Source organism: Triturus cristatus, chromosome 3_2 (genome assembly GCF_964204655.1).
Source record: "Triturus cristatus chromosome 3_2, aTriCri1.1, whole genome shotgun sequence".
NCBI lineage: Eukaryota > Metazoa > Chordata > Amphibia > Caudata > Salamandridae > Triturus > Triturus cristatus.
This window is the reverse complement of record NC_140584.1, coordinates 447,349,261-447,369,160: the sequence shown is the minus strand read 5'-3', so window position 1 is coordinate 447,369,160 and position 19,900 is coordinate 447,349,261. Positions and strand designations below refer to the sequence as shown.

The following is a 19,900-nucleotide window of genomic DNA, read 5'->3' as shown; positions in this document are numbered from 1 at the left end:
TTTGCGACCGTTCTACGAGGAACCGACTGCAGAGCCCGACCAGAGCCTTGACTTCCAGACTTCTCCGACCCTCATCCACATCTGCAGCAGAGCTGAGATCCGTGGAGGCGACGAGCGACGTGGGACCGGCTACCTGGGAAAAGTGGCTAGTAACTTACAGCGCAGCTTCTGAGGTACCCTCGAAGTTGTGCACCGGGGATTGAGAAGCCCCAACCCCAAGCACCATCTGCACCGAAGACCAGCCCCCCACACTCCACGAGTCCTGCGTGGGGCCCTTCAGCATTTTCCTGCTTGCCGCGTCTGTCCGGTTGCTTGCCCGCTGGCTAGTGGCCTTTGTGACGACGCTCCCTGAAATCTTCTGCGCTGGTTTGGCTCCTCCAGACTGGCTCCCGCTTCTCTGCAAAGAAGAAGCACCCCAGACCTTCCTGGTCTGCACCAGAAGCAAGTCCTTTGTTCTTCTTGGGTTCCGCTTGTCAAGGCTTGGTGAGTCCTAGTCCAACTTCGACGCCGCCGACAGCAAGAGCCTTCGGGGGACAGCTCGCCTCCTGGTCCTGGTCGTCCTCGACGCTTCCTGGTCCTCCTGGCTGCAGCGACAAGCTTCACCTTCACCTGCAACTCTTCACGACATCGCCTGGTTCCTTCCTGGTTCCACGTGGTCACTGGCTAGTGACCTTGACTCTGTCCCTTCTGCTTGCAGGTTTCTTCTCTTCTTGATCCCAGCCTTGGGATCCACCGGACACTCTTCACTGACTGCCTGTCAGCATCTTTCTTCAGGCATCCATAGGAGTCGACGACGAAAACGACGCATCTTCACCCCTATGCACCCGCAGCCTGTGGGCTAGGTAACTTGGGTACTCCGGTGCTCATCAGGATAGTGACTATCCTAGTGTCTAGTTTTCAAGTCTCAACTTCCTAGCTACTCCGGAAGTGTCCTAAATCTACCGTTTTCTAAACTGTACTATTGCTATTGACTTTTACGCATTACGCGTGAGTGTTTCCACTCTGCACACGAATCCCGTGGGCCTCCCACTTCCTAACTAACGCTAGTGTAGTGTAGCCCCAGCGATTCCCTAGGCCTAGGCCTATTCTATATCCGTGACAGTGGTTCTTATACCACTTACTTAGTATATGGTTTGCGTGGCCCCTAGGGCCTAACTGTATTACTTACCTGTGTGACTTAATGTATGCATAAATAAGACTGTGTTGTACTTACCTCTAATCTCATAAAGAGTGCTGAGTGTTTGCTTAGAATAAATACACTTTATTTTATATATATATATATCTGTTGTGGTGTCCTTTCATTTGGTATTCAAGGGATTATATATGGTATCACAGCTGGCTTCACATGCCATTCAGAGTTTAGCCTAAGACTGCTCTTGTCCATGCTACCACTAGGATAGCTGGTCTATAAGGTTGACTTTACAACCAATCACCATAAGGGTATTTGGACTGATATAAGGTGTACACTATAACTAGTGACATCATACATCAGGCCAACTTCTCACATCCTGGAATTAACGTTACCAAGGGTCCCGGTGGTTGCAAGGGTGGAGAAATAATGGGAGTTATACGTTTTTGGGAAATAACGTGGAAATCTGTATTGCTGCGCTGATTTCCACATATCGTAGCACACTTTCCACTCCGAGACCTTGCCTATAATGAAGAAATTGAGATCTCTTAAGTTCGTATTTTTGTCGCAGGTCCGAAAAAGCCTGGAACTGTGCCTGGAGGGCAAATTATTACCCATCGGGTCCTAACTGGAGAAGCCTTGTAGGGCAAAGACCTAAGCCAGCCTTCTTACAACCAGAAGGGAAGTCTCACCCATGAACAAACCCATTTGATGGCAATAATTGGATCATTTTAGACTAAGACCAAATTGATTCTGCTTAGTACCACACAAAAAAAACATCGCCTCCCAGGCAAATTAAAAAGGAACACTAGGTGCAATTTTTGATCTCACTGTGTCCACTGAAAATCCCACAAATGCCTTGGTAGCCTCATCCAGTTACTATATGAAATTGTTTTATAGAATTAGCCCTTTACTGGTTCCAGATAATAACTTAATATTAACTAAAATGGTCTCCACTGTTGTGTGTAAGTGGCCTTGTTTCCCAACAAACCAGTTTTGCCCACTTGGCTTCACAGAAGACATTAAGCAGCAATATTGTGCCTCTGGGTACACTCAACATATCCCACTCTACAATGCTGGCGTGGTATGTTGTTCCCTTACTTCTCTGTGCCCCCAGACAGGACCCCTCCAATTTTGCCTACCTGTGAGGTAAATAATGATAATGCAGGACTTAAAACAAACGTTTTCCCTGCTCTCTTGATGTAAATTAGTTGAAACTTGTGCAGGTAAATGGGATTGTTGGGTTCATAAAATGTTTCCCTTTTCTTTAGTCCTGGTAGTATCTCAAGGCTTAGCGGGCACTGAGAATTTATGGTGTGACGTTTCTTTTTTGAGTTAATATTAAGATTAAAGTGTTAATCAACCCATCCTGTGATAAGTGTATTTTGCTATCAGGAAATTAAGTAGGTGTGCAAGTCTGGCTTCTTTCAGAATGGTCTCTTTTTTGCTGGCCCAAGTATGAAGGATGGTAGGTCCAGACATAGTCAATTTCTCTACACTCTGCTTTATGATGCTAAGTGAGAATTCTTTCTTTTCTTGCAAGCTTCTTCTGAATAACTCCTGCGGGCATATTACTATGTCTTCGAGTCTATCGTTGTCTTTTAAGATGTGGATACTTTTCTCCTGGCATTTGTTTTAATGTTGTCCCTTTTATTTTGGATAGTTCTATATTTGCTATGAAGAGTGAGGAAGGCTTCTCTAATGTAGCAAGAGCCTGGGATGTTTGTTCAGTTATTTCTAGTGAGTTAGCCATAGCCTGTATGATCAGCTTGCCAGCTCGGACGCCGATCCGCATCCAACACAGATGAGGATCGGCGTCCGTGCTGGCAAGCAGGAGATACGGGCAACAAATTCAATGTCTCTGGTTTCTTCATTTACTGGACACCACGTGGATTGACGTGGATGTCAAATCTGACTTTAAAATACGGACACAACCTGAAATACCAGTTTATATTTTATCTTCTCCCCTACTGGACGGGATGGAATTACGAGCGGCACAGAGATTGACAGAAAATCCTTGCTACGTGACAGCCCTGAGGAAGTCGTGGGTTCACTCCCGGACGACAAAACACGTGTTGGCGGAACAATCAAAAGAAGAAAATAAAGTCACAAGAAACCAAAACCTGAAATGCATTATATATGTTGTAATGAGCAACAGCTTTATTGATGTATGAGTGCTCTGGCATTGTGTGATCTGAAGAACACTGGATGGTTGTATATTTTGTCATTTTGAAACACAGTCTTTGCTGCATATTTGAAAGAGGAGGTGAGTGAAAGCATAATAAGTCTCAACATAGTTTGGACATTTTGGTGTTTTGAGTCTAAGCACAATCTGATTGATAGTTGATGAGCTTTGGATCCCCTTCTGCATATTTTTTTTTCTATTCTGTGTTTATTGTTCCTGGATCTGATTGTCCTACCATTTGTTAGACTGATGTTCCATGTTTCAATTATCCAGTTGGCTTCAAGAACCAGGGAGAGTGCTTCCCAGTTACATTTTACTAAATTTAGACATTGCAGTGTCTTTCTTTCCTGCTTCTTTTCCCTGGATAAAGATTGCTTCTTACTTTTATGGTCCAGTGTGTTTTCTGAAGGAACTGCTGTACTGTGTGTGATGGTTTTGGGCTATTAATTCCACCAACGCTTCTGTGAATCTTTTTTGAGGTCTCCTACTCCTTTCCCCCTCATTGTAAGAACAGCGTTGCCCTCCAACTCTAATCACCTCGGACTTCTCTGGGAAATTGAGAACTGGGACTGGTTGGGGTATACAGCCAGCAACATAGATGGTGCAGTTTGTTATGGGACTTTTCACCCATTGATTTCACTTGCAGTTTATCATATTGGTATTTCTTCTGTGTGGTTGTTCTTGGGTACCCATCTACTGGCAAATGAGGGTCTCTTTGCATAGATCATATAGACTATCTGGTAATACCTCTAATTGAGTGTGTGTCTATATCTTGTGGGAATTAATGCCTTAGACCGTACATTACTCGTTTTTCCTAATTCCAGGCAACTTTTTTGGGTTGACTAGGGAACCTCACAGCAGGGCATTCTATTTCCCATTTATCTTGATTATGTTTACAGGCTTCAATTTACATTCTGTTCTTTTAAAATTACTGTGGAGTGAAAAAGAGAGAAATTAGACTTTCAAAATCTCCCAAATGTATTGTTTAATTTACTTTCCAGGAGAAAACTAAAACCTTACTGGGAGCCCAGGTTCGCCTCCAAAATGCATTCAATAAATTTTGCAAACAGGTCACCTAAATATTTAATGTGCTTGATAGTTGGAATTGCAGGAATGACTTTAAAAATGTGTGTTTTTCTTCAATGCTCTGAGTGCCTTAATTTATTATTCTAGATCTCTTTGCTGTAACATCCCTCTGATAAGCAATGTGATAGAAGTTTAAATGAATAGTGTATTGTTCTAAAAGACATTTACAAACTTTTGCTTTATAGATATCCCTTTAGTAAGCAGTTTGGTACAAATCTTGCAACACTTGGAAGATTGTCAGAAAAAGCCAGTAGAACATTCAAAATTGTCCAAAGCAGAAGAGACTGAGAGTGAAAAAACTGTGATCTACGAGGAAGATTTCCACTTAAAAATATTAAAGGATATCTGCGTTGAATTTCTGTCTAACATTCTCATCCTGTTAACTAAGGTAAACCAATTCTTTTGTATTATGGATTCTCCTTTGGTTAATTGTCATTGTACCCAAAAGTATGCTTTCAGATTTTGTTCCTTCAGTGGGACTTTGAAGTCATCAGACATCTGTGAACATGGTGAACTTTCCTTGACCGCTCCTTTAAAATTTGCTTTGGCAATAAGCAAAGGAAATGATATGGTGATTTACACAAAAGTTTAATGTTTAGGGCAAAGTTGGAGATTTTTTTTCTTTTGGAAGAACACTTTTATTTGATTCGTTTTACAGTTTCAGAATTATTATTGATATAATATGTAATGCACCTCATGCATTGACCATTGCATTTAGGTAGAACTTGACCAGCATGAAATGCCACTCGTGAGCTACTAAACTCACAGGACCACAAACTGTCTCATTCTACATTGGATGGAAGAATTACATATTCGGGTCTGTGACATAGGACAAGAAGGAATTGGAAGTCCATTGTGTCTTGCACTGTTTTATGCGGGGAAGACTATTTCTTGAGCAGTTATATACAGATAGTATCTCAATACAAGCCCTGACGAAGTCCTGGATGGGACAAAACGCATTGGCTACGGACAATAAAAGAAGAAGTGGTCTATGCACTATGTGACCTGCTTGTAATCGATCTTGGTATTCTGATGATCTGAATCGCACATGATCAAAGGACATTTTTGTTGTACAACTCTTTGAGTGCTGAGTCATATATATTTCACATGACCCCCCTGAGGTGTGCCTATGTGCCAATCGTGACTCCAAGTTGTGTCACCAATGCAACCCAAGGTGATTCGGGACCATGAGTCGAAGCACTACATCACAGAAAATAACAAGAAGCTGCAATCTTCCCACAGGTTCTGCTCCCAGTCCAAGTTGCAGGCGTGACCCGTTTCACAAGGCCATACATTCGACTGCTTCACTTCCTGCACAAAAAAACCTTTTGTAAGTTAAACCCAAGTACAAACACAAGAAAGTTAATCAAGACTCGACCTTATGCCGGCCCGTACTTACCTCTAATACAGACTTAAACAACGGCCTCAAGATCCACCTTGGTACTCATTGCACGAACAACTATACCAACTCCTCCTGCTACAAAAGAAGACCCGCTGCTGACCCCAAGGTTAGACCGTAGACCGATGTCAGCTCAACCGATGTCACACTATGAGATCATGAAAGCGCAACCAGTCAATATGCAGCTTGTTTCTAAGCTGGTACCTTTATCGTGATGCAACTATCAGCAGAGGCTGCAGTCTCTTTTATTTTCAGACTCTGGTCTTACACTAGCAGATGGGGCACCCCAAGATACTGATGACAGTGGGGTAGAGGATGGCTTCCTTTCCTCCGATTATACTGATGATGCCAAAATGCCAGTGGGCTTTAGTCCCACCACCCTCCCACCCCCCCTCCACTCACCCCCCTCCCACCCCCCCTCCACCCACCCCCCTCCCTCAAAACTGAGCTTTACTGGCCACATGGACAGGAATGGAGCACAATGCCTTATTTGCAGTTGTGGTTTGGAGATGAGGTTTTAGATCTGCAGTTTCCCTCCATTGAGACTAAGACAAATGTTCTGAAGGAGATTCTCCAAATGGGCTGGCGATAACAGAGACACTACTCCCACTCATTAGTGCCCTCATAAATGCCTTGACTACAACATGGTTGAAATCATCTTGTTGTTCACCCTTTAGTTAGCAAGTAGCCAGGTGGCCCGGGCCTGCACCCTGGATCCAGACTTCTTCATGAACCACCCAACACCAGAAAGTCTTATTGTACAGGCTTTGACCAGTCAATATAGCCCGAACTCCTTCCCACCTACCCCTACTTCTGGGGCAGAAAATAGAAATGGATTGAGGCATTTGGCAAGTGGATGTTTTCTTCTGCCAGCTTGATACTACAGTCCATAATTCCAGTTTGTCTATTGGGCAACTACCCGCATGACTTATGTTGGGCCATTATTCACATGCCATATGGGTCATGGCCAGCGAGATCTTGCTGGCAGTCCCGAAGGACCATGGGGTCTTCCGGACTCAGACTATCCATGATGGGCAGGATGCAGTGAAGTAAGTCATCTGCATAGGCCTAGAGACCACAGATTGCATTTGCAGAGCGGTTGGTACCAATGCATTGCTTTGCAGACAAAGCCTGGATGAAGTTAACCAGGTTTCCTGGTGATGTAGACGCATCGCTGATGGACATGACTTGTGATGGTTCCAGACCTTTGAGAGGGAAGGAGAACTGTATGTTGCACTGTTTAAAGACTGTAGGGCCACAGTTTGTTCTCTAGGGCTTTTGACTCCTGCAAAACCATTCCCCTATGAGTTCTGTATAATTAAAGGCTATTCTAGGGGATTTGGCTTATAAACAATGGCACAATTTTCAGGCAGTGGTACAGCAGATGTTTCTGGGCTGGGCTGTTTCTGGGCCGCAGACATCGACACCAAAAACACATCGACAGGCCAGCAGGGGTATCTGTCCTTCAACTACTCCTCCTTTGCTACCATGGCCAGGAAGCCATGTTAGTTTACTCTCAACGACCCATGGCATACTTGAAACGGTAGGATTTGTAATTTCCTTCCTGGTTGAAGAGCCATCATGTCCTAGAGATGGGTCTTACAGATACTTCAAAGGGGCTACACCCTGATTTTTGTTTTCCTCCTCAACCCATTTTCCTCCCACACACAAATGCATATTGGAGAAGCATCTGTCCATCCTCCAGCAGGATGACATGTCTTAAATGTGCCATTGAATGAGTACTAATTTCTTAAAGAAGCAAGAGCTGTTATTTGCACTGCTTCACCATTCTGGAAAAGGATAGGTGGGAGTGCTCTAGAACGATCCTAGACCTTTGACCTATAAATGCCTTCCTGTGGGAGGACACATTCAAAATGCTCACTTTGGCCCATATTCTATCTGCCTTAGACCCAGGGTACTGGATGGTTCTCCTAAATTTGCAGGATGTGTATTTTCATATACCCGTCCTTCAGTCCCACAGGCATTATCTGTGGCTCAAGGTGGGTTCATTTTGCTGAGATCTCCCTTCGGCCTTACCTTGGCGTCTCTACTATTCACTGAAGTGATGGCAGTGGTCGCTGACCATCTTCTGAGGCCGAAAGTCTCCATATTCCAGTGCCTCAATGACTGGCTGCTAAAGGTCAGTTCACCGCAGTCAGAAGTAGACCTCCTCCTGACGGCTGAACTATTAACGTCTTTGGCATTGACCATAAACCTGCTGTTGACCATAAACCTGCTAAAGTCCCATCTGATTACTTCATAGTGGCATCCATTCATTGCTACGATACAGTGAGGTTTAAAACTTTTCCTTTGCCCTAGCGAGTCTTGGACGTTCAAACTATGAGACCGATATTTATGGGTTCAGTCCTGGATCTCGGTGAGGATGGCTCTAAGGCTTCTTGGTCCCTTGGTCTCATACATACTCCTTGTCAGCAATGCCAGGTGGCACATGTGGGACCTGCGTCAGAACCTGAAATCACAGTGGGCCAAGTATCATGGCTGCCACTCCAACTTCATCCAGGCCTTGAAGTGTACTGTCCAAGATCTGCAGTGGTGGTTGACCTCTCCCAATTTGTTCTGCGGTAGACTACTCTTCCTTTCTCACCCAGATCCCACGTTGATGACAGATGTATCGTTGGTGGGTTGGGAGGAGGGAGTCATCTAGTAGGAGTAGTAGAAGTAGGAGATATGATACCTATGGTCTCCAGCAGTAAGCCAACCCTACATCAACGTTCTGGAGGTTTGGGTCATTTGTTTGGCCTTGAAGGCTTTCCTGGCTAGAAGGTGAGTTGGTTCTCACAGGCTGAACCACTGCAATGTGGTCCTGCAACAATCAGGGTGCAGCGGGGTTGTTAGTCCTGTTCCAAGAGGCTTTACTTCTACAGAGGTGGCTGGAGCAGCAGAACATCTTTCTAGTAGCCAGCGACATGGCAGGATCCTTAAATGTTAGAGTGGACAAACTGAACAGACTACATCTGGGAGATTGAGTGGTGTCTGCATCATGAGATGGCACAGGGTGTATTCAGCTAATGCAGCTAATGGGGAAAGCAATGAGTAGATAATTTCATCGCCCTGGAGGCGCAGTGTCAAAGAGTTTGCACATTAGAGTTTCGGCAAGACACATTCTGGCTGGAATGAAATGAGGGACTCGCTCCACTTCCTCCTTTACCCAGAGTTCTGAAGAAGATCAAAAACCACAGGGCCCAAACCATCCTGATTGCCCTGAGCCAGGAGAGTGTGATATCCAGAACTCCTATGCATGAGCATCTTTCCTCTGATAAGGTTAACACATCTTGAAGACCTACTGTCTCAGCAACAGGGTCCTTGATTGGAACTGAAGATCCATAACTTACACTGGCTTGCTTTAAGATTAAGAAGCGACAATTGGTTACATTTGAGTTTCAGACTGAGATGTTGCATGTCATCCTCACTGCTAGTCACCCTTCAACAAAGTCCTTCTATGCAGGGCCCCAGAACAAATGTGTTGCCTGGTTCGGAACACCAAACACTTCCCCTCCCATAAGCTAAACTGCCAGATGTTCTGTTTCTTCTTTCATTCTTCAAGCACTGCCTTGCAGTGTTGGCAGTGCAACTCTTGGGTGTCCACCCTTCCATAACAGTTTCTGGACCTCTCCCTCTATTCTGGTAAAGATCTCTTCCAGGACCTTATGATGTGTGTTCTGGAGGTCCTGAATGTTTTTCTTGATAAAGGAGCCATACTTGATTTGTTCTTATCCTATTTGTGGTTCACCACTTCTCAATCAATGTTATTAGGTGAATTAATGGGCATAATCACCTACCTGGATCAGCGAGGTTAAAAATCAAGTAATAGTTTTAATTCAGTGGTTGGAAAAACAGAGGTCAACCTGCACAGTCTTGTTTTGTTAATTTTTCTATCTCATGCCCTGAGAGAATCCTATGCGTGCAGGCTTTGGTTGATCTCTTAGTACAGATCAGCTGCAGGGTGCTTCTGATAATTTCTCCAAGGTTTATTTTTTCTTAATCCAAGCACAACATAATTTAAGACTTCTCACCATCTCTGTTAACAATGTCCAGTATTTACCTACTCTGTTTCTCCCAAAGCTTTTAAAATGAAACTTGGTTGTTCATTATGAAGAAATGATTTTATGCAATCTCTCATACTGTGGAAATGTACCTTTTTAGGGGTACACTGGTGCAGGGTCACCCTTTTGTCCACAGGTTCAGAGACCAACAAAATCGAGATCAGCACTGGAGTTGGAAATAAATAACAAGTTTATTAATCACTCATGAGTGGGACCACATCTACACAACGCACTCAAGAACCTGAGTGTAAGCATGTGAACAGAAATGGGGAGAACAGGTTTTAGAAATAGTTTTCAGCAAACAAGGGCAGATGAATAACCACTTGGTCAGCAAAGTGGGAGGGGGAGCAGGAGTGCTTGTGGCAACAATAAATGGTTGACAGTTAACATCTGAGACCAGGTGCTCTGGCAGCTACAAACCCTCAGCACGTACATTGCTTTTAGCTGAGACAGGAAGTCAACTAAAATAGATAGCACAAGCAGAGTGAAAAGATGAAAGCATTACGAAGGAAACTTAAAGGGACCCCACAGCCAAAATGGCTGTCGCTTATGCCAGTAAAATATTACACGTTTTCCACAATCCTAACTACACGTATTGTTATTAATATTTTGTAGCCCACATTTCATTAATCATGCAAATTTGCCTGTAGTTGCAACATTCCTGCAGGGGTTTGCAGTCATTCGCTATTAAAATCATGGAGGTTTCTATAAAATGATCTGATAAGTGCCCACTACAGTGTGGTTCTAGAGAGAGATGAGAACAATCAAAAACCTATTTGCATTATGCTGAATTGTAATTTTTCTGCATCACATTAGGTGCTTGACTGCATTATCTTGCATCAGTCCTCTTTTTGATGTTGACTTCAGTACTATTTATTTTCTTATACATCTGAAAACCAACGAGAATAGGCGAACTCTGTTCCCCCAGATCTCCAAGGGTTGGCCACACTCCACAAAACTGTCTAGTATTTTCTGCCATAGATGTAACTGGACGAGGTGGCAGTAGGTGGAGCTTGCCAAGAACTAGACGGGATGCCTGAGTTTACTCCAGTACAAATATTCACTGGCTTGACCATGCTGGTAGACTCTTTCCCTGAACCACAACGTTAAGGAGAACGATGGTGATCCCATGTCAACTTCAGTTGAGCTAAATGGGGATCAAGGTTTCAGGGAAAACAATGGTGAAGATCTCACACCACCTCTCACTGCCTGCTGTCCATACAGTAACACAAGATGGTAGATTTTGTGCAGCCTCTGTGGTGGCACAGTTAAAGACTCTTTCACTACTGCAGGCCACACAGAGATCTTCTATTAGGTGAAACGGGCTTTGCTTCTGAAGTGATAGTTGACTACCAGATCTGTTGGGAAATACCCTGGCTTTTCAAAACTCTTGCACAGCCAGGTTCTGTGGGGTGAAGAATAAAGAATGTTAGCCCTGCAGGGCTCGTCTGTTTGGCATGCATGACGTTCTGATTTGTCAAATACTGTGTGGGTTTCTGCAGTTAACTTGCATTTAGTGAAAGTGAAGTAACTCAGGGTATTTTGTGCAATAGATGGAGTCTCTTTCAGGAGACGAAGTTCTGAGACACCAGAGCAGGGTATCACTTGGTTGAGCGTAGCTTCATTTAGTTGTGCTTACCGTGCTTATTTGAATTTTTGGGGACAGTGATCGTGTCCCCCTACAATCAGAAGTTAAAGAAAAGAGTTGGAACATGTTGCCGCAGCTCAGGCAAGTAGGGTGTCTGATAAGTAAACAGAACAGTCGATGGATGTTACTTATTACTTGTGGAGCACTCGAGCATTGAGCACAGAAAGACCAAAAGACTCTGGAGGAGAGGAAACTCTACCGTGTGGAACACCATAGATGGAACTGACATTTCTTTCTTATGGGATACCAGACAACGTACATATGTTGCAATACCATTCACTGTTTGCCATTCATAAACAATAGATCTGTGGATCACCCAGGCCTGTTAGCTGAAATATTTTGTTTAGTGGTAAGGGTTTCTGTCATTCCTCCCCATCTTTTCCTACGGGCTGATGTGGTTTGGGAATTTAACAGACCATGAAAGCGATTTCATGAAGAGCCATAGTGCACATATGGTGAAACATGTAAGTACTGACTTATTGGGTTCCAGCTCACAAACTATCTGATTGAAACGATTTGATAGCTCTTCAGTTAGTAAAAAAGATTGGTAAAATATGTAACTTCTTTAAGAGGTAGGTACTAACCTGAAGGTCGGCCCCAAACCAGGTACCTCCTGTCCAGTTTTTCAAACTATTCTGATTGTGTCCCTTAGGGTTTTTTCTACAGATTCTCGAATGAAAGCAGAAGTTTGAGGATCTTTATTAATGCGGAATCTTGTGTGAAAATGAAAAGTAAATGCATATCACGTATTAAAAATCTTTTTTTTAAAAAAGTAAGGTGAGATATCAGCAATGGGGCTAAAATAGCTCCTGCGAGCCATTTGCTCAATCTGCACTCCTGTAACCAGTTTTCAGCTGAAACCAGCCCACCAGAGCAAAAGTGATGTGAAATTGCCCCACTAGCATATTTGAAAAACTTTGTAAAGTTCACTCTGATCAAAATGTGCATATTTCATAGCGACAATAAAAAGAAGTTGCCAGACCTTGTAAAAAGACAGCTTAGCCGACATAGCTACTCCCGGCCTGTTCGACATTAAGGTGGGAGGAATCATTACTCCTAGTACAGATGCGTCTCTTTCGGAAGCCGTGCTTGTACAGACCGTGGGGGAGGGGGGAGGTTACTGACTGGCCAGAGAGGTGCAGAACAGAGTAAACCAGGAATCGAGAATGAGGCGTTAGTGTGTTATTAGACCTCAGGCTCAAGAATCCACCTACCCGGGTTGGGTCTTAGCTGTGGTGACTATTTATTTTGTTGAATGGTAAATTTATGCTTGTTGTGTCCAGAATTGGTGGGATTTTATTAATATGATGCAAGAGGAAAGAGGAACTGAAGTTGTGGTTGTTTATGAGATAGTTATTTGGATGCATTCTGTAAGGAGAGTAGTAGTACCATGATTCTGCACTGAAAGAACAATGGGAAAGAAACGGAATGACACCATATGGTGTTTATGTATCCTATTCCGTGTCATGCTTGAGCATTTTTCCTTCGTTTCTTGTGATTCATTTTGTGGGGGACATTTAATAGTACTCCTATTCCTCCTCTAAGGAGGTCTGTGCTTTTGTAACATTTTGGTATCACTGAACTATTTGATAGATAACCAGATTTTGAGTTATGATGCATCTTGTTTTATTACTGCTGCCAAGTTTACCACACCATTCTTTTTTTTTTTTTTTTTGCAGGAGAGCATTTTGGAGGGACTGAAACAAGAACATTTAAATGAACAAAAGTGCTCTTGTGCAGTTCGAAACCTTCTTCCTCACTATGGCACTGCCGTAAGTAATGGTTATTTCACACCTGGTAGCGTAATGAGCTGGCATGCAATTGTCTGAATACGCATTGCTATAAATAAGGCTGGAAGTGGTCACTGAAAACAGCTAAACCGGTTAGTGCACGTGCAAGAAAGACTTTTCTTAATTTATCAATCTCCGATTCAGAAACTAGTGGGTCTTGCAACCATTCTTTTGAGGTTGTTACAATAAGTGATACCTTGAATTACGTGAGAGTCACATTAAGCAAGCGTTCAGTCAGTAACACTAATTTAATGGGCACTTCTAACAAAATACTTTTCAGAGATGTATGTATTACGGATACATGTTTCCACAGAAGTATGGGAACACTTCGAGCATTCAGAATTACATAAAGCAAGAAAGGCACTAACCAATATTTTCAGTCATGCGCTTACTGTGTATTCCGATAGCTGCCTTCAGCGTACGTAGGGACTGATTTAATAAACTTGCATCCATCGTGCATCCATAGAGGCCGAGCTCTCCAAGCTGCACTGGCTGCTTCAGAAGCAGAGCCTTTGCTTCAAAGCCGTGTGCTGCACTACAAGGCCAGCGCGAGTAAGGGCCTCGTTATTGGTATTCCTTTATTAACCCTTAAGTCCGCTCTTGGAACCTCAGACCCACGGGGCTATGCTGGCTACCATCCCCAAAGAGAGTGGCATTGGGGCCGCTCTTTTAACTACCTAGTGCCCAAACTTTGGAATTCTCTTCCCCTCTCCGTCTGTCGGGCACCATCGGAATCTGTTTTCCGGAAGAAGTTAAACACTTTGGGGTATATGAGAATGTCGGCCGCATCGCCACGCCCGCATGGAGGTGGCGATCCGGCCGACATTCTCCTCCGCCCGCATGCCATTTCCCCCCGCCATATTAGTCTGGTGACTGGGCGGAAAAGGAGTCTGATATGTTGGCGGTGTCTACTAGACACCGCCATCCATATTATGATGGCAGCGGGAGGCAGCCTTTCCGTGGCGGCAGAAAGGCATGCAGTTTACTTAGTTGGGGGCCCGTTGCGGGCCCCCAGGATGTTGAAGGGGTGGGGGGGGCACATGGCGGGTACCTATGGCACCCCCTGCCTTGACATGGACAAAGTGGCAGGCACTGCGCGGTGTCTGTCACCTAGTGCATGCCAAGGCACGACGTGCATTCCCAGCATTGTGGCTGGCGGTGCTCACAGCACCGCCCGCCACAATGCTGGGAATAGAGAATGCCACCGCCACGGTGGTATTGGCATCCTAATTGCCGGTGCGGGACCGCCGCACCACTGGCGGCCGGTCCCAGCACCGCTATGGTGGCGAGCGGATTTTCGTCTGCCCGCCATCCTAATAGGCCCCTTTGTATTCAGCTCGAGCTGTTGATAAGATGTTCTGTGGCGCACTCAATCTCGGAGTCAGGACCTCAGCGCTGGGACCCTTTGTTCAAAGTAGCCAGGCGCTTTACACATCTCACTATTATTGTTTATTATTATTAAATGTGAGTCAAATAAAAGTTGTCTTTCTACTTTTCGTTCGAAACCAGCAAAATATGGGGAATATCTGGAACCCCAGTTCACAGAAGGCTTAACTGAAGCTTTTCAATGGAATTTTATTTTTTGAGTCCTAACATTTTGAACAATTGAAACAAATCCTTTGTGTACGTTTCTTTACAGATGGCTTTAATTTTCTGGGAGACGTCATGTCATAAATACTATACACTGTGCAATCACAAGAGTATAGAGAGTGGGGTTTGGGTCACTCACTTTCAGCCAGTGGCTTTTATGTAGTTTCAAGGCTGTCCATCAAGGCCAAGACATTTTGTGAAAGGCTACATTGCCCCATTATTTTCACTATTAGGTGTTGTTAATAGGGTCCAAGTAGTCCTACTCCCCTTGCACACTCCTCATCACCGCTCTTCCTCAACCCTCCCACCCAGACTCACTCACTCTCGGTCCCCTCGTGCTCTCCTGTCTATTGCTTGCTCTCCAGTTCCTGTCAGTGATTGCTCTATTTTTTGTCACGCCAAGTCAGCACTTACTCCCCTCCATCACTACCTGTCATCATTCGATCCCCCTCACTCACTTCCCATCATCCTGCCTCCTGCCTCCCTCCCTCCCCAGCATTCACGGTCTTCCCCATCTCCACATCCTTCCCCATCTCCACATCATCCTTGCTAAATGGTCAGGGTGAACTGAGCTCAAATGGCAAGGGCTGCTGAGATATTGAATAGTAAATTAGCAATACTGTCCGGCTCATTTAGTATTCAATATCCTAACAGTCACTGCTCTTCACTCATCAAGTGTGTTGTGTGCCAGATGCACCACGGTTCCTGGTTGCTTCCTATGCAGATAATAATGGACAGATGGCCTGAACACACTGTGCTGAATATTTTTAAGTGATACATGTAGTCCAGGTGTTTGCAAGGCAAGCTGAGGTAAATGCTCTTTTAATAATGTGTGTTTTCCATGTGTATATTAGATTTTAGTAATAGACAAGATACTTATAAAACATAGTCAGGGCCACTTGAAATTTGTGGCAGGGGAGAACCGGAATTTGCGGCAGGGTTGACTAAAGTGTGCGGCAAGAAAAGGCAAGTTATGCAGCATAATTAAGCCAATTTTCATTATTTTGTGATTTTTATTCATAGTGATACTGTATGGGCAAAGATTTAGTCTCAGTAGTACAAGTTTAACAACCAAATACAGAAATATGCAACTGAGAGATGACCAGGTAACATTTGCGAAGGACCTTCCTCTGAGCCTGAACACGTCATCTTAATTTTAGTAAGGTTTGATCCATTTGAGATAGAACAATTTTGTTTTGTTGAAATTTGCAGATTATGCAGTAGATGAAGGATTATGTGGCAAATGCAGCAAATCCAAAATGCGGAAAAAAGCGTGCTGCAGAATCCTATAATTCCAGTGGCCCTTAACATAGTGCAAGGCATTGTTTTTAGTCAGGAGAAATTCATATATTTAACGTTACTGTTATACAAGGCAAATGTTTGATGTGTTCATCGCAGAGTCCTAATGATCACAGGAAATTAGCTATGGGCAAGTTTGTGCATTGCTGGTCATCATACATGCTGAGTAGAAGGAAAGAAACGAGAGAAAAAGAGTGAAGTAAAGAGATATATAGACAGAGTGAGTGGGTGTTGTATTGATTATGCATTGCCTTTGGTTTTTAGGTTGGGTGTGTTAGAGGTTTTAGTAAGGCATATGTGGAGTTTGGTGCAGTAAGCTATGTCGTTGCCTTGTTTAGGGTGGTTATCATTTGCGCATATGTACTTCTAACACGTCCCATAGTTAACAAGAGGACTGTAGGCTGAATTTATTTTGCTGTATGTAGAGTTGCCTTTTGATAAAGCAGACCCATGCCCATCATGTATGATTAGAATTGTTATTTGATTTCTTGCTTTAAGAAAGACTTGTTTGAAGTCCTATTCTTGTTAGTTAGTCTAAGAGAAGGATATCAGGACCTGTGATATTCAGAGTGGTTATGTTGTGCCGAGGCCCTAGGATGACATTAATAGGGTAATTTTTGTGTGAAATATACCATTTATAGTTTGCTCTCTTTCTTTCCAGAATGTTCTGTTTTTTTTTTAACACTTCAATAACGTGTTCTAAAGGACCTGTTGCTTCTATGCTTATCTAGCATATGTCAGTTTCTATTGGACAGGTTTTAAACAGTATATCTGGTGTCCAGTATACTGTGTATAACGTCCAGAGTTTGCAGTGCGTTACATTCTCCTCCTAGTGGAGTACTCTCATGTGTCAGATCATGACTCATCTGATGGCTGTTGTATGCTTCAGGTGGAGCACTTGTTCTACTTCATTCAGATGTCAGGAGTAATTTTTTGCTATTATTTTAAAGGCTAAAATTGTATATATAGTTTTGCGGCTGCATGATCTTGTATGGAGATTTTCTTTTTTTTTATGGAGGGATATGATATCAGAGGGATATGGTTTTTTCCTGTTCCTAGTGATGCTTTTATCTAGAGGAAGTCATAGATGTTCAGGTTCAGTAGATGGTATGTTTCTTGCAATTGTGTAAAAGATTAAAGATTCTCTGGTGATCACATACCATTAATTTGTAGAATCCTTTTTTCTGTCCATTTACCCCACATTGAACTTTTTCCTTCTGTCTTATTGTGTGGGTTTCCCCATTGGGAGGATTGGTTAGAAACTTTGAATTGATTTTATAGAATATTATCTAGGTTTTAGAGGGTTGAAATTGTGTCTCTGCTGATGTAATAGGAGTGGGTATTTATTTATTTTAAACGTTGACACATGTAAGCAAATATGGTTTAATAAAATCCTTCAACATCGACCCATGGTGGGAAGTTGTCTTTATTGGTTACTGCTCACCGTATTGCTTGTTTATTTAAAAATGAAGTTAGTAATGAAGAAAGTTGGGAAGGTTGACAGCACTGTAATTTTGATATGCTTCAAGTTGTGTAGGTAATATTCTAGCTTCCTTATGTTTCACGCATGAAGTCGGAGATATATTTATATCGATGTAGAGAAGATCCTGATGCCTCTACATTTCATGTTTGAAATTTATGGTGTGACAATTCCAGTTTGTTCGGAGAAAACCCAAAGATGTAATCTGCATAAGCCTCCACTTTATACTTTGGATAGAAATGTAACACCTTTGATGTTTAAGGTGAAGTGTAAGGAGACTCGTAATGGTTCAGTGGTAAGTAGAAAGAGTAAGGTTAACAGTTAACATTGTCTAGTACCTGCACCAGTGTTATTTTCCCAGATACGTGTCCATTAGCTCTCACATGAGCTGTAGTAAGTGGTATACAGTGAATACCATACTTGGTCAAAAGCTTTCAGTTCGTTTAGTGCCACTCCATTGTAAGGGTGGACAGTGTCTTAGTTATTTGTAGTATATTGCAGAATGTTCTTATGTTATCATCAGCCTTTCACAAATCCTGTCTGGGAGTTGTGTATTAACGTCTGTAAGATTTTGTTCTAGTGGTATGGCTAATATTTTTGGATATCATTTGCAATCTACTTTGAGTAGCATGATAGCTCTATAGTTTATTGTTTCTACGGGTCTTTATCTTCTTTGTGTACGACAACTACAGCTGCATCTGAGGATGTTCTCTCGCTTTCCTGTTTTTTTTTCTTTTCTCAAAATTAGTTAACCCCTTCCATGCTGCGCAGATTCCGCCGCTGTGCTGACGGAATCTTGCGCGGGCGTGGTCATGACGGAACGGTTCCGTCATGAGCACAGCTCAACCGTGGCTCATGACGGAACCGTTCCGTCATGAGCACCGAAGGGGTTAATATCTTCTTTATGTGTTCAAACAGTGATTCCTGAAAGTTCTTGTTGAAGCCTGAAGGAAAGCCATCCAGACCTGTCGCTTTCCCATCTTTTAGTGTTTTACCTGCTTTGACAAAGTCATCTTTCTCTATTTGTTAATTAAGTTGGTGGTTAGGTATCTTAGATAATGAGGGTAAATGTAATTTGTCAAGATAGGTATGGCAATCATTTAATGTGTATTTGGAGGGAGATTATGTAGTTTGGAGTAAAAGTCTTTAAAGCATTGAAGGATGTTTAGGGGTCCTGTTTGTGTGAGTCTTAAATTATTTTTGAATGCAGTAATTTGCTTTCTGTTATCCTTGTATTTAAAAGGTTTGCAAGGAGCCTTCTCCCTTTATTTTGTTCTATCCATTTTTTGCCTTAATGTTATCAACCCAGATCTGAGCTCTGTTGCTGATTATCGCATCATATTCACATTTCAGAGGTTTTAGTTTGCATAATGTTTTGTTGTCTTTTGTGAAACCAGTTTGCATTCTAAGTTGTTTCATTTCTCAATACTTCCTTCTTTTTATTGGACATAATCGTAATAATTATTCCCATAATTGATGCCTTCATGGAGTCCCACATGGGTTCTGAGGGGCTTCTGCATTATTATTTTCTTTAAAAAATCTTTAATGACTCTTTGGGTTTGGTCTTTGGCTGTTTTGTCATTTAGTATTTCTTCATTCATTCTCCAAGTCCTATCTTTAGGAATGCTTTTGTTGACTTCTATTTTGATCGAGATGCTTGCATGGTCTAAGACTAGTATTTGTTCAGTTTTTGGATCAGTCGATTTTTCAGTGAGTGACTTATTAATGTATTGTCAATTCTGAATAGTGTGCTGTAAGGGTAGGAGTGGAAAGCGATGCACGTCCGTTCAGAATGTGCAGTCATCATGTATTGTTTACCTGGTTTTGTTAACAAAGGTTTTTTATGTGTGTGTGGGCTTTGTTTGGTCAGTATTTGCAGAAGGAATTTCTGTCTAATATGGTTTTCTAGGGAAGATTGTAGTTTATCCCCCTTCCCCCAAGGATTTTATAAGAATTGCTTTGTTTGTCCCATATTTTCTTATCGAGGTTCATCCAAAATCATGGGTCATATACTTACAATATATAGGTCCTTATTGTCTATTGTTACTTTAGTGATCAGCCATCTTCCATCTTTTCTGTGACTACACTCAGTTAGCTTTATATTTGCTGTCTTAGATAGAAGGGTTATCACCCCATTTTTCTTTTTATTAGATGGGGAACATATCGACTCTTGGATCCATTGGTTCTGCATGGTCTGGGATTCCTGGCAACCCATTTCGGTCTCCTGTAG

General features: G+C 42.7%; 1 protein-coding gene across 2 annotated transcripts in view; it reads left to right on the top strand.

Annotated features, from left to right (window-relative positions):
• SAAL1 (serum amyloid A like 1) overlaps positions 1–19,900 on the top strand; it is a 305,196-nt gene that overhangs the window by 258,915 nt on the left and 26,381 nt on the right. For both annotated transcript variants that reach the window (XM_085648052.1, XM_085648053.1), the window contains 2 exons: positions 4,586–4,788; positions 13,191–13,283. In XM_085648052.1, the coding sequence (XP_085504178.1) occupies positions 4,586–4,788; positions 13,191–13,283 (296 nt within the window). The remainder of the gene's footprint in view (positions 1–4,585; positions 4,789–13,190; positions 13,284–19,900) is intronic.